At 47.7% G+C, this 19,758-nt stretch overlaps 1 protein-coding gene across 2 annotated transcripts in view; it reads right to left on the bottom strand.

Annotated features, from left to right (window-relative positions):
• The window catches only part of LOC116825107 (uncharacterized), a 36,754-nt gene extending 26,594 nt beyond the window's left edge, over window positions 1–10,160 (bottom strand). Inside the window, exons 1-2 of one of the 2 annotated variants that reach the window (XM_075065920.1) lie at window positions 9,861–10,160; window positions 2,500–7,608 (exon numbers count right to left, since the gene is read on the bottom strand). In XM_075065920.1, the coding sequence (XP_074922021.1) occupies window positions 6,182–7,546 (1,365 nt within the window). In that variant the 5' untranslated portion in view covers window positions 7,547–7,608; window positions 9,861–10,160 and the 3' untranslated portion in view covers window positions 2,500–6,181. Of the gene's footprint in view, window positions 7,609–9,860 lie in introns of those variants that run through there. The other variant, XM_075065919.1, reaches the window with a different exon arrangement.
• Between the last annotated feature and the right edge of the window lie 9,598 nt (window positions 10,161–19,758).

Here is a 19,758-nt window from a genome sequence, read left to right as displayed (position 1 = left end):
AATCAGAACACGGTGCTGCACCAAGTCATAGACCCTGTAGAAGTTAAGTCTATTATATCTATACAATGACACAGATCAGCTAAAACTGCCAGCTTGTTTTAAAATTATAGCAAGTTTGTAGAGATGGTCAAAATATAAATTAAAAAAAATAATTCAGTTCAGAAGAAATTTTGAAGTTGTTTTCACTCCAAAGTTTCAAGAGATGTTTTTCATTTTTCATAAAATTAATCAAAACATTGTGAAAATAGTTATAGACATTTCATTTACAGTAAACAATTTTCTAATATTTCAATATGTCATCTATAGCATTATATTTTTGATAAAACATTCAATTAAGAAATGTCACAATGTTTTGTAAAAAAAGACATGCAAAATATCAATTTTTGTGTGTGCGAAAGATTTCGTTTTTGGGAAAAAGGCCATTTTCCACCAACATTTTCTGTGCAAAATTTTGACCCTAGTCAATTGTCATTCAAAAAACCTCTTCTGCTGGATGACACCATGTTGTAGACCACCTTGTACGTGCACATGACATCACATGCACTGTATATGTGCAGAGCAAAATGGAAATCTCTGTACAGTAGGGATCAGCACAACCCCATCTGCAGTTTGGGAACTGCTGAGAGAGATATAGATATATTGATTTCTATAACGTGTTCACGATCCAGATGAGTGGAGACTGTTCATTGATTCATAGAGGACGAGTCTTAAAGCTGTTTTGCTGCATAATGGCAATGTTTTGCCATCAATTCCAGTTGGTCATGCAGTCCATATGAAGGAAACCTATGACAACATGAAACAACTTTTGAGGTGCATAAACTATGACCAACATCAGTGGCAGCTTTGTGGCGATTTGAAGGTTGTTGCTCTCTTGCTTGGTCTGCAGACTGGATACACAAAGTACTGCTGTTTTCTCTGCGAATGGGATAGTCGTGCAAGAGATTCCCACTACATCAAGAAAGATTGGCCACTCCGACAGTCATTGGAGCCTGGGAGGAAAAGTGTTCAGCATCCACCACTTGTTGAATCAAGGAAGATTTTGTTACCACCCTTACACATCAAGCTGGGTCTGATGAAGAACTTTGTCAAGGCCATTGACAAAACACAAGCAGCTTTCAAGTACCTCCGTGGAAAATTTCCAAGGTTAAGTGAAGCTAAGATAAAGGAAGGTGTCTTTGTTGGTCCTCAGATTCGTGAACTTCTTCGAGATGATGCATTTGACCATGCACTGCTTGGCAAGGAAAAGACGGCATGGAAAGCCTTCCAGTTAGTGGCAATAAATTTTCTCGGAAACAACAAGGCAGACAACTACAGGTTGTTGGTGGAAAACCTCCTCAAGGCATACAAAAGCCTTGGTTGCAACATGTCACTAAAGATACATTTTTTGCACTCTCATCTAGATTTTTTTCCACCGAACTGCGGAGCAGTGAGCGACGAGCACGGCGAGCGATTTCACCAGGACATTGCAACAATGGAGAAACGCTATCAGGGCAAATGGAGCCCATCAATGCTTGCAGACTATTGCTGGACAGTGACAAGAGATGCTCCATTTAATGAATACAAGAGACAAGCCAAGAAGCGCCGAGTAGACACTGAATAGGACTAAACTATGTACATAATAGTTTTTTGCCTTTTGTTTCATAATAAATTTTATTTATATAACCCTTTTGCTGATTTTTAAAGTGTTACATAAACAGGACAGGTGAAATATTATCATGTAAAGCAACCATAAACACATGAAAAGACCTAGGTTTACAATTTATGATTAAAACTCTACTATCTACACAATATACATAGACATAAAATGTAAAAACGTAAATATCTTAGAAACAGTAGCCAATCAGTTGTTTTAATTGTCATATTTGAATTCAGCACATCAAAATATATAATAAATACCACACTTTATCTCTGAAGCAGACGACTTCTCAAAAATTGTAGACCAGTGTAATCTGCCACCTAGATAAATTTTCATCCTCACTAGTCCCCTGCTCATACAGCCAAGCACCTTGAGCCTGAGCTTTTCTGACCCGGGTTATGCAGAAGGCTGGACTGGTATCTCACCCCTACTTACAATCACAACTATTTTCATCTTCAGCATAAAGTTCACTCAGCGTGACGCTGGGAAACTCAGTCCTGTTTTATTAGCTCCAATTCAAAGTAAGAAACCAAATTAAACCATAAACTTAATTTAGTGCAATCTGTCAGATACAGATTCAGTGGCCCCTGAAGCTAATGGAAAGGTTCCTGTTTTATTTTATTCATGAATGATGAGGCCAATAGAATCCAGAAAACCAGATGGGGTGTGGGGGGAGGGGTGGTACAGTTTAACCAGAGTCACAGAGTCTGGGATTACTGTTGTTAGTGCTGTGGAGTGTTGTTACAGCTGCAGTGTTGCTAAGGCTGCTAAATGCTGCAGCTTCCGCTCCGATGTCAGCTGCACTAGCAGCTGCTCATTCAACAAACCTCCATGTTGTCCACAAAGAGAGACCACAGGCTCGGTTCGGTGGTGAAGGCGCTCGGCCAGGTTTATTTTCGACACAGGACAGTACTAGCCCCCCGTAAGAGCTACAGATACACTAACACATGTATGCTTGTAACAATGGTACCTGCTTAATCAGCACGGCAGGATGCCGTCCCCTTGGCGAGCACACAGATACCCTCCTACGACTTCTCCTTTTATACACTGATACAGACAAATATCCATGTACTCCAGACGTTGTTAGTTCCTTGTATTTGATAGTCTGAACAAAACATTCTCATCCATTATCCTGTCATTCCCTCATTTTACACGGGGTCGGTGTGCTCTTGTACCATCTCTTAAGAATGTTTTGACATAGTTACGGTACTTGAGGGATCTGTGTGTTTTTATATTGTCTTCTCTAGTCAGGAATGTGCTTATTTGGTTAGCTGGCACCGGACACATTGCTATTTTACCAAAGCCAGGCCTCCTCTGGTTCACAGCCTTTCATTCACATTATTACTGACGCTTAAGGCTCCAGCAAAGCATACAATTATTGGGCACCATAATGGTTACCCCTCCTCTGCCAATATCTCGTCTTGTGAGGCAGGGTGCAGGGCCTGTGTCTCAGATCCATCAGAGTGTTGTCATTGTCGCAGCTGCTCTCACAGGGGGTGAGCATCTCCATCTAAGTCTGAGAAATGCCAGGTGAGCAGGGGATAGAGTGGCCCAGCAGCAGCATCTGGCAGGCAGCCGAGCTCTGACCTTGCCTCTGCAATGGAGACCACAGCACATATATTCTGTGCCACCAGGTGGTCTCTCTCTCTCTCTTCTTCCCACACGTGTTCTATGGTGTTAGGGAGTCTCTCTCTCTCCTTGCGCAAGTTCATAGATTCATAAATACCAAGGCCAGAAGGGACCATTGCGATTATCTAGTCTGAGCACCGCAAGCCAGACAACTTCTCCAAAATAATTCCTAAAGCAGATTTTTGAGAAAATCATCCAATCTTGATGGAAAAATTGTCAGTGATGGAGAAACCACCATGATCCTTGGTAAGTTATTACAATGGCGAATTACTCTCACTGTTAAAAATGTACACCTTATTTCCTGTCTGAGTTGTATAGCTTCAACTTCCAGCCACTGGATTGTGTTAGACCTTTCTCTGCTAGACTGAAGAGTCCATTATTAAATATTTGTTCCCCATGTAGGTTCTTATAGACAGTAATCAACTCACCTCTTAACTTTCTCTTTGTTAAACTAAATAGATTGAGCTCCTTGAGTCTCTCACCATAAGGCAGGTTTTCTAATCCTTTAATTGTTCTCATGGCTCTTCTCTGAAACCCTCTCCAATTTGTAAACATTCTTTTTGAATTGTGGCCACAAGAGCTGGACACAGAATTCCAGCAGTGATAGCACCAGTGATAAATACGGAGGTAAAATAACCTCTCTGCTCCTACTTGAGATTCCCGGTTATGCATCCAAGATTTGCATTAGGTCTTTTGGCCATAGCATTGCAAGGGGAGCTCATGTTCAGCTGATTATGCACAAGTGCCCCTAAATCTTTTTCAAAGTCACTGCTTCCCCATCCTGTAAGTCTGGCTACATTCTTTGTTCCTAGACGTAGATATTAAAACACATTTTGTTTGCTAGCAGCCAGTTTATCAAGCAATCCAGCTTGCTCTGAATCAGCGACCTTCTCTTCATTATTTACCCCTCCCTCAATTTTTGTGTCACCTACGAACATTACCAGTGATGATTTTATGTTTTCTGTCAGGTCATCACTAAAAATGTTCAATAGGGTAGGGCCAAAAACCGATCCCTGCAGGACCCCCCTAATAATACACCCATTCAGTGATGATTCTCCTCTTACTATTACATTTAAACACCTATCAGTGAGTCAGCTTTTAATCCATTGAATATGTGCCAAGTTAATTTTATATCTTTCTAATTTTTTAATCAAACTGTCATGTGATACCAAGTCAAATGCCTTACGGATGTCTAACTGTATTGTGTCAACATTGTAACCTTTGCCAATCAAACTTGTAATTTCATCCAAAAATGTATCAAGTTAGTTTGACAGGATTTATTTTCCATAAACCCATGTTGATTGGCACTAATTATATTACCCTCTCTTTTAATTCTTTATTAATTGAGTCCTGTATCAGGTGCTCTATTATCTTGCCTAGGATCAGTGTCTGACTGACAGTCCCATATTATCCAGTCATCTCATTTATCTTTTTTAAATATTGGCACAGCTTTGTTCCAGGCTTCTGGAACTTTCCCAGTGTTTTAACACTTATTGAAAATCACCATTAATGGTCCAGCAAGCTCCTCAGCCAGCTCTTTTCAAACTTCTGGATGCAAGTTATATATTTAAAAATGTCTGACCTTAGTAGCTACGGTTTAACATCTTCCTGCGATACTGGGAATGGAATGTTATCATATGATATGACAACATCATTTATTTTTTTCTCAAATACAGAACAGAAATATTTGTTGTACATTTCTGCCATTTCTGCATTATTATTGACAGTTCTACCATTTCCATCTAGTTATGGACCAAGACCATTGTCAGGATTCTTTCTGTTCCTAATATACTTTAAAAACTCCTTCTTATAGTCCTTAACTCTGCTGGCCATAGGTTTTTCCTTGCATCCCTTCGCTTCTCTAATCAATTTTCTACAATTCCTAGCTTCTGATTTATGTTCATCAACTTCCCCTTTCTTCCGTTTGTTATATACAGGGGAGTTGCATCTTACATGGGGGTTAGGTTCTCAAGTCAGCGCGTAAGGCGAAAATCACATATAGTCAAACGCGCATTGACTAGAATGGCAGGCGGAATTGCCCGCATTACAGGTACAGTATTTAAATTGTTATTTTTCTCTTTTTGTTTTTTCTTTTGCCGGGTGCGTATAGTTAAAATCGCATAAGTTAAATGTGCCAATGATGTGACTCCACTGTATTTTTTTTCTATTTTCTACAGTTGTCTTCACTTCCCCTCTGAACCAAATCAGTGGCCTTCTTCCTCAATTGTGGGACTTTGGCTTTTTAAGCATTTAATAAAGTCTTAAGCAATTCCCAATGATTAATCATATTTTTCTGATTCAATTCTTCCTCCCAGGTGATTTGGTTCATAATTGTTTTCAGCTTTGTGAAATTGGCTCTTTTAAATCACCAAGTATATATATCACTGGTCTGGACTTTATTCTGTTTGCACAGTATAAATCTGATCAAGTAATGATCACTTGTATCTAAGTTACCATTAATTTTTAGTTCTGTGATTATTTCCTCTTTATCTGTCAATCCCCACGTTGGATGCAATACTTTTTGAGTTAGGACATTATCTATAACGTTTAGAAATTCCAAGGATGTTTTAATACTGGCAGCATGAGACCTTCAGCATACGTCACTCAAATTGGAATCCCCCAGGACCACACAGCATTTTTATCTACACATTATAGATAGGTGTATAAGGATCTGGTCTCCCTTTCCCTTAGTGTGATTTGGTGGTCTGTAGCAGACACCAACTAATACTGCATCTTGTTCTTTATCTCTGAGGACATTGAGTCATAAGCATTCAAGATAATTTTCTTCCATACCATGTTCTGTGCCATCAGGTGGTCACTCTCCTGCATGCATGTTCTGTGCTAGCAGGTGGACTCTCCCCACGCGTGGACTGTGCCCTCAGGTGGGCTATCTCTCCCTGCACATGTTCTGTGTCATCAGGTGGTCTCTCCCACTGCGTGCTGCCGCCGCTGATGTGCCAGGAGGTTGCCGGTGCGGGTAAATCCCCTCCCACACTGGGCACAGTGGTAGGGCCTTTCCCCGGTGTGGACCCTGCGATGGGCCAGGAGGTTGGAGCTAAGGCTGAAGCTCTGGCCACATTGGTGGCAGCGGTAGGGTCGCTCCCCAGTGTGGGTGTGCTGGTGGGTTAGCAGGTCGGCGCTCTGCCCAAAGCTCTTGGGGCACTGGGCGCACAGGTAGGGCCGCTCCCCGGTGTGGGTCCTGCAGTGGCTGACGAGGTCAGAGCGCCGGCTGAAGCATCTCCCACACTCCCTGCACGGGAAGGGCCGCTCCCCAGTGTGGCTGCGCTGATGCGCCAGGAGATTGGAGCGGCGGCCGAACCCCTTGCCACACTGAGCACAGTGATAGGGCCGCTCCTCGGAGTGGCTGCGCTGGTGGGCCAGCAAGTCTGAGCTGCGACCAAACCCTTTGCCACACTCAGCACAGCTGTAGGGCCGGTCATTTGTGTGCAGGCTGCGGCGGTGCGTGGCCAGGTTGGAGCTACGGCTGAAGCGCTTGCCGCAGTCAGTGCACTGGTAGGGGCGCTCACCCGTGTGCAGGCTGCGCCGGTGCAGTGCCAGGGTGGAGCCCAGGCTGAAGCACTGCCCGCAGTCGGCACAGGTGTAGGGGCGTTCCCCTGTGTGCAGCCGCCGGTGCTTGGCAAGGGTGGAGCTGAGGCTGAAGCACTGCCCGCATTCCCCACACTGGTACGGGCGTTCCCCTGTGTGTGTGCGCTGGTGGGTCAGCAGGTTGGAATTGCGACCAAAGCTCTTCCCACACTCAGGGCACTTGTAGGGGCGCTCCCCAGTGTGGACGCGCCGATGCCGGGCCAGCCCCGAGCTGACACTGAAGCATTTTCCACACTGGTGGCAGCGGTGCGGTTTTTCGCCTGTGTGAGTTCTCTGGTGGGTAATGAGGTCTGAGCTCTGGGTGAAGCCCTTCCCGCAGTCAGGACATTTGTAGGGCCTCTGCCCTGTGTGAACCCGCTGGTGCTGAATGAGGTGGGAGTTCCAGCTGAATGCCTTCCCACAGTCAGGGCAGCAATGGGGCTTTTGCCGCAGCTGGGTTCTTTCCAGGGACCTATGTTCTGAGCTCCCACTGGGGCCTCTCCCTGGCTCAGCCCATGTGGCTGGATCCTCCCCTGTCTGGGTGCCATCCTGGACATTTAAACTTCCCCTGACAGCATCAGGATCGCCATCTGCCTGCTCTTCCAACCTGTTGTGATCCTCGCGGGCTTCTCCCTGCCCAGGACTCTGGTGTTCCTCAGCTTCAGAGATTCCTGAGGCGGTCCCATCCAGATCCATTGTCTCATCACCTCCTTGCTGCCGATTCCCTCCTCGTCCTTGCTCTTAAATCTCAGTTCCTGCTGGGACGAGAAAGAATCTGGATGTGTGTCATTCTCTCTGCTGGGCAATGCTGGGGGACACAAAGGAGATCCTCAGAATGGGGAATGGCTAAGGTGGTGAAATCAATCATTGTTGGATAGATCAAATAAGTTACCGGGGGCGGGGGAGAGAGGATGACCATGCCCCCTCCAAACACCCAGGGGAAATGTAGCTGAGTGAGGGAGCAGCTGCCAGATTTCCAGTGATGCTGCCACAGTTGCTGGGTACAATCCCAGTCTGGCTGAGATGGGGGCAGAGCTGGGAAAGTTCACAGCAGCTCTGTGGGATCCCAGCTGTTTCACGGCACTCACAAATACTTTGAGCTGGTTTCATTTTTTGTACCTCTCCGCTGTGCTGCTGTCTCTAGGGAAATAGATATCTAGGCCTAAAGGCCCACTGTGCCCTTCCAGCCTGGCCTCCTATCTCCCCCAGCCATTCCTGCCTCTGGCCCAGTGACTCCTGACTTTGGGAAAGAGATGCCGCATCTTCATTTTAACAGACGTCCAGTGATGGAGAATCCACCCCGTGCCCAGACCCTAGAAATTCAGGACACGGAGCTCTTCCCTTCCCTCTGTCCGGGGAACCACGTCAGATTTGCTGTTGGGAATCCTGCTCAGAGTGAGGGAAAGAATCAAGGTGAGTTCAGGGCTTGTTAGGTGTTTCAGGGAATGTGCCAGGGACATGGAATCAAACATGGGGAGCAAGAGGTCAGCTGGGGCTGGGTACATGCCCTCTGGGAAGTACAGCTCAGCCAGTGGTTACTGGGCGAGATTCTCTGGCTTGGGTTAGGCAGGAGGCCTGACTGCATGGGCACAATGGGTCCTGTTGGACATCTATGAAATATGTGCTATTCTGCAGACCCCAACAGTCTGTCCAACAGATGAAGCTAATGAAGGGAGCCCGGGGAATGGACAGGAAACTGTGATCTCTGCCTGTGTGAGTGTGGGTGGGTGGGTGCCGGAGGGGGTCTGTATAAGTTTGTGTGTCAAACAGTGCATGTGTATGACTCGTGCGTCTGTGTAAATGTGTCAGCGTACATGCATGTGCATGAGCATGTGTGCGTCAGGCTGCACGAGCGTGTCAGCATGTGAGTGGGCTAAGGTCCATCAGCTTCTTGGATTGTGTCGGTATTATAGCAGTGGGTGGATCAGAACGTGTCTGCATGTCAGCATGTGTGAGCAAGTGTGTGTGTGTCACTAAGCTTGATAAGTATATGGAGGGGATGATATGATGGGATAGTTTAATTTGGGCAATTGATCTTGGATTATCAGCAGATAAGTCTGCTCAATGGTCTGTGAGGGGATGTTGGATGGGATGGGATCTGAGTTACTGCAGAGAATTCTTTCCTGGGTGCTGGCTGGTGAGTCTTGCCCACATGCTCAGGGTTTAGCTGATCGCCATATTTGGGGTTGGGAAGGAATTTTCCTCCAGGGCGGATTGGCAGGGGCCCTGGAGGTTTTTCGCCTTCCTCTGCAGCGTGGGGCATGGGTCACTTGCTGGTGGATTCTCTGGAGCTTGAGGTCTTCAAACCACAATTTTGAGGACTTCAATAACTCAGTCATGTGTTAGGGGTTGTTATAAAAGTGGATGGGTAGGGTTCTGTGGCCTGCTTTGTGCAGGAGGTCAGACTAGATGATCATATTGGTCCCTTCTGACCTATGAGTCTATGAGTGTCAGTGTGTGCATGCGTGTCAGGGGTGGCAAAATGCCAGGGGAGATGGTGGTGTGTGTGTGTTACTGTGTGAGCGTGTCTGTGCGGAGTGTCAGTGTGTGCATGCGTGTCAGGGGTGGCAAAATGCCAGGGGAGATGGTGGTGTGTGTGTGTTACTGTGTGAGCGTGTCTGTGCGGAGTGTCAGTGTGTGCATGCGTGTCAGGGGTGGCAAAATGCCAGGGGAGATGGTGGTGTGTGTGTGTTACTGTGTGAGCGTGTCTGTGCGGAGTGTCAGTGTGTGCATGCGCGTCAGGGGTGGCGAAATGCCAGGGGAGATGGCGGTAGCAGATTCCCTCTCTCCACTTGTTTCTCCCCTTTCAGTCTCTCTCTCTCTCTCTGCTCCTTCAGCAGGGGACCTCCCCTCCCCAGGGCCATCTCTGCCTCCCTCGGGCAGCCGCTCTGGGGTCTCGCACAGCCCGGCGCTCTGCACAGCCCCATCCCCTGCTCTCTCTATCACCCGGTCTCAGGAGCTAACGTTGGCAGAGCCCAGGGGGGCTAGTCTAGCCAGAGACGGTCCCTACCGCAGCTGGGAAGCTGGGCATCAGATCCCACTAGGGAACAGCAGCCAGTCATCAGCCCAGCTCCAGGCCGGATGCAGCAGCAGCAGCGGAAGCTCAGTCAGCCCTGATAAGCTGAGCAGAGGAAGCAGACTCCTATTCCTGGGCCATATCCAGGGCCCTCTAGTGGCTGCAGCCACTGGATCCTTTCCAGACGCAGGGCACAGTCAGATCTAGCCAGAATCCTTCCCTTCTTCGTAACACCAGAGACAGAGCCCCAGGGAGCAAAGGCTTAGAAAACAGGCTTTATGGTGATAGGTTCAAGGAGCTCGATCTATTTCGTTTAACAAAGAGAAAATGGAGGAGTGACTTGATCCTAAGGTGACCAGACAGCAAGCGTGAAAAATAGAGACGGGAGCGGGGGGTAATAGGTGCCTATATAAGAAAAAGCCGCAAATATTGGGACTGTCCCTAAAAAATCAGGACATCTGGTCACCCTACGTGATCCCAATCTAGACCTACAGGGGGAACAAGCAAAGGGCTCTTCAATCTAGCAGAGGAAGGTATAACATGATCCAATGGGACAAATTCAGACTGGAAATAAAGTGAACATTTTTAATGGTGAGAATAATTAATCATTGGAACAACTTACCCAGGGTTGCGGCGGATTCTCTGTCACTGACAATTTTTAAATCAAGACTGGATGTTTGTTCTACATGCTCTGCTCTAGGAATGATTTGGGGCAGATCTCTGGCCTGTGCTATACAGGAGGTCAGACAAAATGACCACAATGGTCCCGTCTGGCCTTGGAATCTATTAATCGAAGACCTTGTCTACATTAGAAAGTTGTCGGGCTTTAACACTGGGTATAGCTAACGTGGTACCATTTCTTCCCCCCGAGTGTGGATGCAATGATATCAGTACAAAGCTGCTAATAGCCATATAGCTGTTCCAATCATAGAACTGAAAGGGACCTCGATTGTTCATCAAATCCAGTCCAATACAGGAAGACGAATGACTATACTGGTAAATACCAAATTTATACCAGTGTAGCTGCATTCACAGTTTTTACCTGTATACCTATTTCAGAAAAAAAAAAATCACATCTCTAACAAAAGTAGTTATACTGGTAAAACTTTTAAGTGTAGACCAGGTCTTAGGTATTAATCTGGACCCCATCACCAGAGGTGGATTAAGATTTATTGGGGTCCCTGGGCATAAAGAACATTGGGGTCCCCAACATTCCCCCTGCCACAGGGCCCCACACCCTGCTCCTCTCCTTCCCATAAGGCTCTGCCCCCTGGCCTGGCCAGAAGCCAGGGGCAGGGTCAGAGCTACCCAGGAAGCCTGGGGCACTATGGGTATCCCTGAACCCTCTGTCTTTCCTGGGCAATGCGTCCTGGGGGACAAGGCCACGGGCTGGGGCTGCTCTTGCTTCTTGGGCATCTTGGTCCCTCACCCAGGGCAGGTGGAGGGCATGGTCTCCCCACAGCTGCCTGGGCTCTCTGGATGACTTACCACAGCCTAGGAGGGCACGGGCGGAGGAACATTTGGGTCGCTGTGAGAGCAGTGGGGCCTGGGTCAACCCACACTGGGGGCCGGGGGAATGCAACTCATCCTTGCTCTGCCTCCAGGTCTTCTCTGGCCCTACTCCAGCCCTGCCCCCAGCCCCAGCCTCACCTCCAGCATCACTCCTAGCCACGGCCCCACTCTTGGCCCCTGATTGCAGCCCCTGGCCCCCTGCAATCCCCAGCTCCCACTCCCAACTCAGACCCCAACTCCCAATGGATGTGGGCCAGATAAAGGGGGGCACAACCCCTGCTAGGGTAACCATACCTACCATTTTGGCCCTGGATGGATGTCTCAACTTTTTTGGCAAAATTAGATTTGTCCCATTTGCTCTTGTCAACTGATCGCCAGGTGGCAAGAGCAATACAGCACAAATAATGCAGTTTTGGCAAAATGAGGCTTGAGGCGGGGGGGAGCAGTGGGGCTCCGGGGGGAGGGGAGCAAGAGGCAGGGCTCAGGCCAGCCCTCTATAGGGCAGGAGGGGGTTTGGGCAAGTGCCTCAGGTTAACTACATGTGGGAAGGAGGGGGGAAGAGAGAGGGGGCTTGGGCCGGCTCCACTCAGGGGGCAGGGGAGGAGAGCAACATACTCATTCACTCCCTGAACAGGTTCCTGCCATCTTCCAGCCTGGTGGGAGCAGGGCCTCAGGGGGAAGAGGAGGTGCAGGGCAGAGGAGCAGGGCTGGGAGGAAGAGAAAGGAGCAGCAGGGGGTGAGGCCAGAGTGCCAGTGCACCTGTGGGGCCTGTATGCTAATCCGCTACTGCCCATCACCATAATATCCTACTAATCTTTAAAGTCTTGATCCTCACAACACCCTTGTGAGGCAGAGCAGGGCCACTAACCCATTGCTCAGATGGGGAACTGAGACACACAAGCCCAGATTTTTAAAGGCATTTAGGCCTCTATTTTCTAAATCACCTGGGTGCCTAAAACTCATTGATTTCATGTGTTTAATGGGTAATGAAATAGGTGCCTGGGCACAAACCTGGCACAAATTTAGCTCTGGCTGGGTGGCAGGAGAGCGCCAGCTGCTAGCTGGCATGCTGCCGTCAGCAGCAATGTGGAAGTCAGAGTGGCATGGCATGGTGGATTCCCACCCTTACTTTTGCGCTGCTGCTGGTGACAGCGCTGCCTTTGCTGGGTGGCCAGAAAGCGTCAGCGGCTGTCCAGGCACCCAGTTCTGAAGGGAGAAGCAAAAGTGGAATAAAAAAAGCCCAAATAAGTGATCTTCAGATAAAACAAGACCAGAAAACCATAACCCACAGCTTTCCAAAAACTAAAGTGGGAAACAAGCCCAATTCCACTTATTATAAAGCAGGCTTGGACACTACTGTGCCTTTTTTCCCCTTTACTTTCTTACGCCAAAGAACTTCCTTTGTATTTGTTAAATCAGGGAATGAATCAGAAAGTTTGGGAGCCCAGGACCTTGGTCTATCTAACATTGTCATTTCTCCAGCTCTCCAGCAAGTTCAGACTGTTTTACTGAACAAATCATACCAGCAGAAAATCACGGGATTCACTTAAAATCACTAGATTTAAAAAAAACCTAACCAACAACTGTGGGATTGTGTTTATTTGCCTTCTGGTGATGGCGTCTTTAGGATGCAGGTTTTCAAGCTTTTCTTTGCGACCATGAAGGGTAAAAACTTGCTTTTTTCTTTCATGAAAGCTGAGAAATTTGTCCAGCAGAATCACAGGACTCCGGGAGCTTTAAGAAAAATGCCAAATACTGCAAGAGAAGACTAAGTGGTCATTTGATCACAGTCGACATAGACAGCTCTGTTAAGATCCAGCAGACAAAAGCAGGAAGCGAGCCAATGGCTGGGAACGGATGTGAGAAAAATTCAGACTATTATGGTTCAACAGGGAGGGGCATGGAAACATTGAAATATTGAAATATTTGCTGTGAACAGGGAGGTTCTCTGAATAAACATGGAGTCTGTCAGCAAGACTGAATGTCTTTTAGGTCAAATAGAAAATGTTGGACTAGATGCAGAAATTAGTGGATGAGAATCTCTGGCCTGGGTTATGCAGGAAGCTGTGTTGGATGGGCACAATGCCAGAAATGAGGTATCAGAACTAAGTGACATCTGCAGACTGGATTTGGATCTGTTTTGTGTGTTATACTTCCGAAGGAGAATTGCTAATTGGTTGATTTATTCAGGGCTCTTTCTTAGTTGCTCATCAATATCAGAGGAACAGATAAGGTGTTAAAATGTATCCATTCTCTTCTGAATGAAACTTGCTTCGTTCATCTTTCACTTTGGAGAAACTGCCAGGTATTGCAATTTGATCATAAATCTCACAATAGCTGGTGTTTTTATTAAAGCCCCAGGTGTTAGAGTCATGGAGTAAAGCACTGGACTGGGTTCTACCCCAAACTCTGCCATTGGCCTGCTGGGTGACCTTGGGCAAGTCATGTCCCTGCCTCGTGCCTCAGTTTCCCGACCTGTAAAATGGGGATAATTATACTTCCTTCCTTTGTAAAGTGCTTTAAGATCTACTGAGGAAATGTGCTCTACAAGACCTACATATAATTATTAGCTTTTTCTTTTTTTATAAATACATTTCTAGCCCTTGTGGCTATGGTGAAAAGCTTGAGGGCTTCTGAAAGCTTTAAAACCCAACAGGCAATTAGAAAGAACCCAAAATTCATTATTATGTTTAAAACACCTCATGATTAATCTTGGGTTTTTGAACACTAGGGAGTTGGTAGTACAGTGAACTTCCGAAGTGAAGTGAATTTCCAATCCACCAAGCTGAGCCTGGTTCTGTTATTTGATTGATCAGAAAAATGTGCCCTGGGTTAAAGAATGCAGCTGCCTTAACAAAAATCCCTTCCCTGATCTCCCTAAGTAGGGCTGATTCTCATGACTTTCAGAGAGAGCTAACAGCTGTACTTCAGAAAACTCAGATGTCTGTTCACAAGAAGCACTCACTCCAATTAGCCAGCACACACCCCAACCCCCACCCAATGGTACAGGAAACCCATGTCAAAAGAGTAACGGAAGACCAACTAGGTTTTCATATTGTTCATAGACGCCAGCAGAAGATGTAGAAAGACTGGCATGAACTCAGATTGTTCTGGGGAAAGGAGCCACGAGAAGAGGTTTAAATTTTTAACAGTGAGAATAATTAGTCACCAGAACAATTTACAAGGGTCATGGTGAATTCTCCATCACTGTCAATTTTCAAATCAGGACTGGATTTTTTTTTTCTAAAAGATCTGCTCTGGGAATGATTTTGGGGCAGTTCTCAGGCCTGTGTCACAAATGGTCCCGCCTGGCCTTGGAATCGAGGGCAGCTTGGGTTGGCAGGATGGAAGGTTCTAGAAATGAGAGGAAATGTTCAGTTATAATCAGACCCAGATTTGTTTTGATTGGATCGTGTTCCTGGGATGAGGCTGCCACCCTCTTTCTGGATGTTGTTTGGGGTCAAGCAGCCGGAGATGTGGGCTGGAAGGAGCAAGCTTCAGCACTGTGGCTACTCCCCTATCTCCACCTTCACCTTGGGTCCCTGGGATCCACCTTGAGACCATTCGGCCTTCGTTGTTCTGACCTTGAAAGGTGCCCTGACCAGACCAGGCCAGAGAGTAGGAACATGACATTGCCACCTCCACGGGCTCTGGCTAAATCAGTGGGTCTCAAACTTTTGTACTGGTGACCCCTTTCATATAGCAAGCCTGTGAGCGTGACTCGCCTAATAAATTAAACACACTTTTTAATATATTTAACACCATTATAAATACTGGAGGCAAGCGGGGTTTGGGGTGGAGGTTGACAGCTCATGACCCTTCATGTAATGACCTCATGATTTCCTGAGGGGTCCTGACCCACAGTTTGAGGACCCCTGGGCTAAATCCTGACCAATACTTGAGATGTGAGGGTGTGTCACCTTGCACCCTCTCTTCACTTCACTTTTTGCCTTCTGTGTAGTAAGAATCTGGATGCTTCTCGGCTCTATGAGCTAAGAGGTGAAAACATTATCTAGACTCCGGATGATTCATCAAGAAAAACTTCACTCCACAAAGCTGTGAGATGACAAGATAAGAAGCTGAAAGCAACGCCTTAAACAGCCTGGTAACAGTAAGTCTCCTATCAAATGGCTCAAAGCAGGGGTCCCCAATGTGGTGCCCACAAGGGCATCTAAATGTGCCTGTGTCCTGGCCGGTGGTGGAGCATCCCCCGAAATGCTGCTGAATTTCTGCAGCATTTCGGCGGTGATGCCTCTCAATGACGCCGCTTGCTGCCGACAAGTGACGTCATCGAGAGGCATCGCCGTTGAAATGCTGCAGAAATTTGGCGGCATTTCGGCAGATGCTCCACTGCTGCCACAGTCCTTTGTCTGGCGCCTGCCAGATGAAAAGGTTGGGGACCACTGGCTCAGAGCATAATGTTGGGCTTGTCTTTTTCCAGCACCGAGGCTACAAGCGTGAGTCAGCACCAGAGACCAGAAACTGCATTTTCTACCTTTAGACCTTTCTCTCAGAACAAGTTGGTCTTGTTTTGTATGAAAGGGAACAGGATTAGACTCCAGCAGCCACTCCAGATTATTGCAACTGAGACTTTTCTCCCCAAAAGGACAGTTAATATTATCAAATGCTGTGAAGTAAAGGTCCCCCCGCCAACCCTGAGCAAACCTTTCTGTAAGAGAAAGGGGGTAAGGGATATTATTACAATGAAAGCCTTACTCACTGCTTTACTTTTCAAATGCTTTAGCTTCATTCTTATATGTGTTTAATAAGAGCTTACCTTTGGGAAGGGTTTTTGGCAGAGGCAGTTGCCCTGGCAGCCACCAGCAATGACTTGACAAGAAACTGCAGACCACGCTCAAGGTTTAACATTAAAAAGATAAATAGAGGGTTTACAAGTCAACACAGATAACAACAATCCTGCTGGACTTAAAAGATTTGCCAGTCTAAAACCCTCTTAATGCAGATGCAATTTACAGCAGCAGAATACTTTTGCTGGTATAGCTTATGCCAGTTCCCCAAGTGAAATAAGCTATAACCGCTAAAATTTGCAACACTATAACTGCATCCACAGTAGGGAATTTTCTAGCACAGAAATGTTGCAAAAAACACCTTCAATCAACATTATACAAGCAAAAATTTCTAGTGTAGGCATCTAATTCCAGGGCCGCCCAGAGGGTGGGAGGCAAGTGGGGCAATTTTCCCCAGGCCCTGAGCCCCACAGGGGCCCCCCTGAGAGTTTTTTGGGACCCCTGGAGCAGGATCCTTCACTTGCTCTGGGGCCCCTGGAAAACTCTCGCTGGGCCCAGGCCCCCGGAACTTCTTTCACTCCCAGTCTTCGCCGGTGGGGGGTCCCCCCGCTGCCGAATTACCGCTGAAACGGGACCCGCCGCTGAAATCTAACACCAGCAAGTCTAACACCAGCCCTGGTGACCCCAATAAAATGGGGCTGTGACACGCTTTGGGGTCCCAATTCACAATTTCAGAACTGCTGGGCTAGCAGAAGCCAAATACCTCAGGTACTTCATGGATAGTGGCCTAGTGAAACCCCAGCCGAACAAGGCAGAGGTAATACAAAGTTGGCCTCAACTGCTCAGGAACAAACTGCTTAGAATACTTCTGGGGATAGTGGGATATTACAGCACTTCAGTCTGCGCTTTCCCACCAGCGCATACCCTTTGGCAGATCTGATAAAGACCACAGACCCAGGCATGGTCAAATGGACCTGTGCAGCAGAATAAGGTTTTGCACATCTGACAGCCCTCTGCAGTAAACCCAGTGCTAGTAGCTCCAACTTTTGAGAAGGAGTTCATCCTATAAATAGTGTAGGGGACTGCGGAAGACTGTGTCACGGCCTAGCTAGGGTGTCTCCGCTTTCTCAGCGGCCTTGTGAAAAGCCCCTGCTTGCTAAGTGGCCGGTCATTGTAGGACACAGCATGCCAGTTATAACTTGCTTTTAACTGGTTGAAACCAGTTCGTATGGCCTTAGGCCAAAGGGCGGACATTGCCTGTGGGAAGTCCCTTTTTGCATATGTATGAGTTGCTTTTGTATTGTGTATATATAGCTGTATGCTCCCCGTCCGCCTTTGGACTCCGACCCAGGCCGAGCTGAGCTTCGGTGCTGGGTTCCCCGCCTAAGTGACAGCAACACCCAGGGTCCCCGTTGCGGATGTGTCACTTTACCGTCATTAAAGCCAAATAACTCACTGTGTGTGTGGGCCTCGTCCTTGCAGAGCACTCAGGCACTTAACAAATAGATACCTCTGAAGTAGGGTGGGGAGCCATACTTTCTCTGCTGGGAGGAGAGGAAGAACACCCCATCTTGTACCTCAGTAGAAAACACCTACCCAGAGAACAGAGGTACAGTGTAGAGAAGCAGTGCCTTGTGGTAAAATGGGCCATGGACAGGGGTGGCTCTAGCCATTTCGCCGCCCCAAGCATGGCGGCATGCCGCAGGGGCGCTTTGCCGGTCGCCGGTCCCACGGCTCCAGTGGACCTCCCGCAGATGTGCCTGTGGAGGGTCCGCTGGTCCAGCGGCTTTGGCGGACCTCCCACAGGCTTGCCTGCGGATGCTCCACCGAAGCCATGGAACCAGCGGACCCTCCGCAGGCATGTCTGCAGGAGGTCCACCGGAGCTGCCTGCTGCCCTCCCGGTGACCGGCAGAGTACTCCCCGTGGCATGCCGCCACAAGCACGCACTTTGCGTGCTGGGACCTGGAGCTGCCCCTGGCCATGGAAACCCCCGGTATTATCTGCTCAGACAGAGGTTTACCCTTGTTATGGCCCATACTCCCCTTAAGTGGATGTGCCAGAACAAAGAAAAAAAAATGCTAGAATAACAAGATAGTTCCTGTTGCTACAACTCTTTAACTGCAAGGTGCTGCAGAGGGCAGGAACCAGGCCCAGCAATGCTGGGAGGGTAAACTGTTTCCCACATAGCCCAACCGCATAGCATTGTGGTGGGAGGAGGTGCAGATAGGTGACAAATTCAGAGCTGGCAGCTAGAGCTGGTGAAGGGAGGGCTGTCAGTCCTAGAATGGTGAAGGCCCTTTTCCCTGCGAACTGAAAAGAGATTACCTCAGGCTAATCAGAGACACCTAAGTCCAATTAAGGGGCCCTGGTGATGGTTAAAAAGCCTGTCTTCCAATGAGAGAGAGGGAGGAAGAGGGATGAGAAGTGACTGCAGCAAGGTTTGGGGAAGTAGAGAGAAAAAGCCTCTGCAAAGAACTGTTCTCCTCTCTTAGTAAACACTGAGTTGACCTGGGAGGGGCTGGAGGCTAGAAGCCAGTGTACTAAGAAACGGTCTCACTCAGGGGTGTAAAAGAGCTACCTGGGTGTACCCTGAGGCTTGCCTTGTAAACATCATAAATATACCAAAGTTAAAAATGAGGAACCGCTGGAGTAGGACTGATTTACTCCAGTTACCTCCCTGCTGCCGGAAGTAGAAATGCTGAGGCTGAGGGTACGTCTACACTACGGGATTATTCCGATTTTACATAAACCGGTTTTGTAAAACAGATTGTATAAAGTCGAGTGCATGCGGCCGCACTAAGCACATTAATTCAGCAGTGTGCGTCCATGGTCCGAGGCTAGCGTCGATTTCCGGAGCGTTGCACTGTGGGTAGCTATTCCGTAGCTATCCCATAGTTCTGGCAGTCTCCCCCTCCCCTTGGAATTCTGGGTTGAGATCCCAGTGCCTGAGGGGGCAAAAATCATTGTCGCGGGTGGTTCTGGGTAAATGTCGTCAGTCATTCCTTCCTCTGGGAAAGCAATGGCAGACAATCATTTTGCACCCTTTTTTCCTGGATTGCCCTGGCAGACGCCATAGCATGGCAACCATGGAGCCCGTTCACCTTTTTTTTTACTATCACCATATGTGTACTGGATGCCGCTGACAGAGGCGATACTGCAGTGCTACACAGCAGCATTCATTTGCTTTTGCATGATAGCAGAGATGGTTATCAGTCGTTCTGTACCATCTGCTGCCATTGTAAATTGGCAATAAGATGACGGTTATCTGTCATTCTGTACTGTCTGCTCCTATCATGGGTGCCCCTGGCTGAGGTCAGCCGGGGGCGCAAAGGCAAAAATGGGAATGACTCCCTGAGTCAATCCCTCGTTTAAATGGTTTCTAAATATAGAGTCAGTCCTGCCTAGAATATGGGGCAAGTGTACTAGAGAACCAGTGTATCAGAGAGCACAGCTGATCTGTGTCAGATCCCGCAGAAATGATGAGCTGCATGCCATTCACGGGGGGTGACCCTGCAACAACCCCACCCGTTGCTTCTCTCCTCCCCCCAACCTTCCTGGGCTACCGTGGCAGTGTCCCCCCCATTTGTGTCATGAAGTTATAAAGAATGCAGGAATAAGAAATAGTGACTTG

Source organism: Chelonoidis abingdonii, chromosome 4 (genome assembly GCF_003597395.2).
Source record: "Chelonoidis abingdonii isolate Lonesome George chromosome 4, CheloAbing_2.0, whole genome shotgun sequence".
Taxonomy (NCBI): domain Eukaryota; kingdom Metazoa; phylum Chordata; order Testudines; family Testudinidae; genus Chelonoidis; species Chelonoidis abingdonii.
This window is presented reverse-complemented; position numbering and strand designations above follow the sequence as displayed.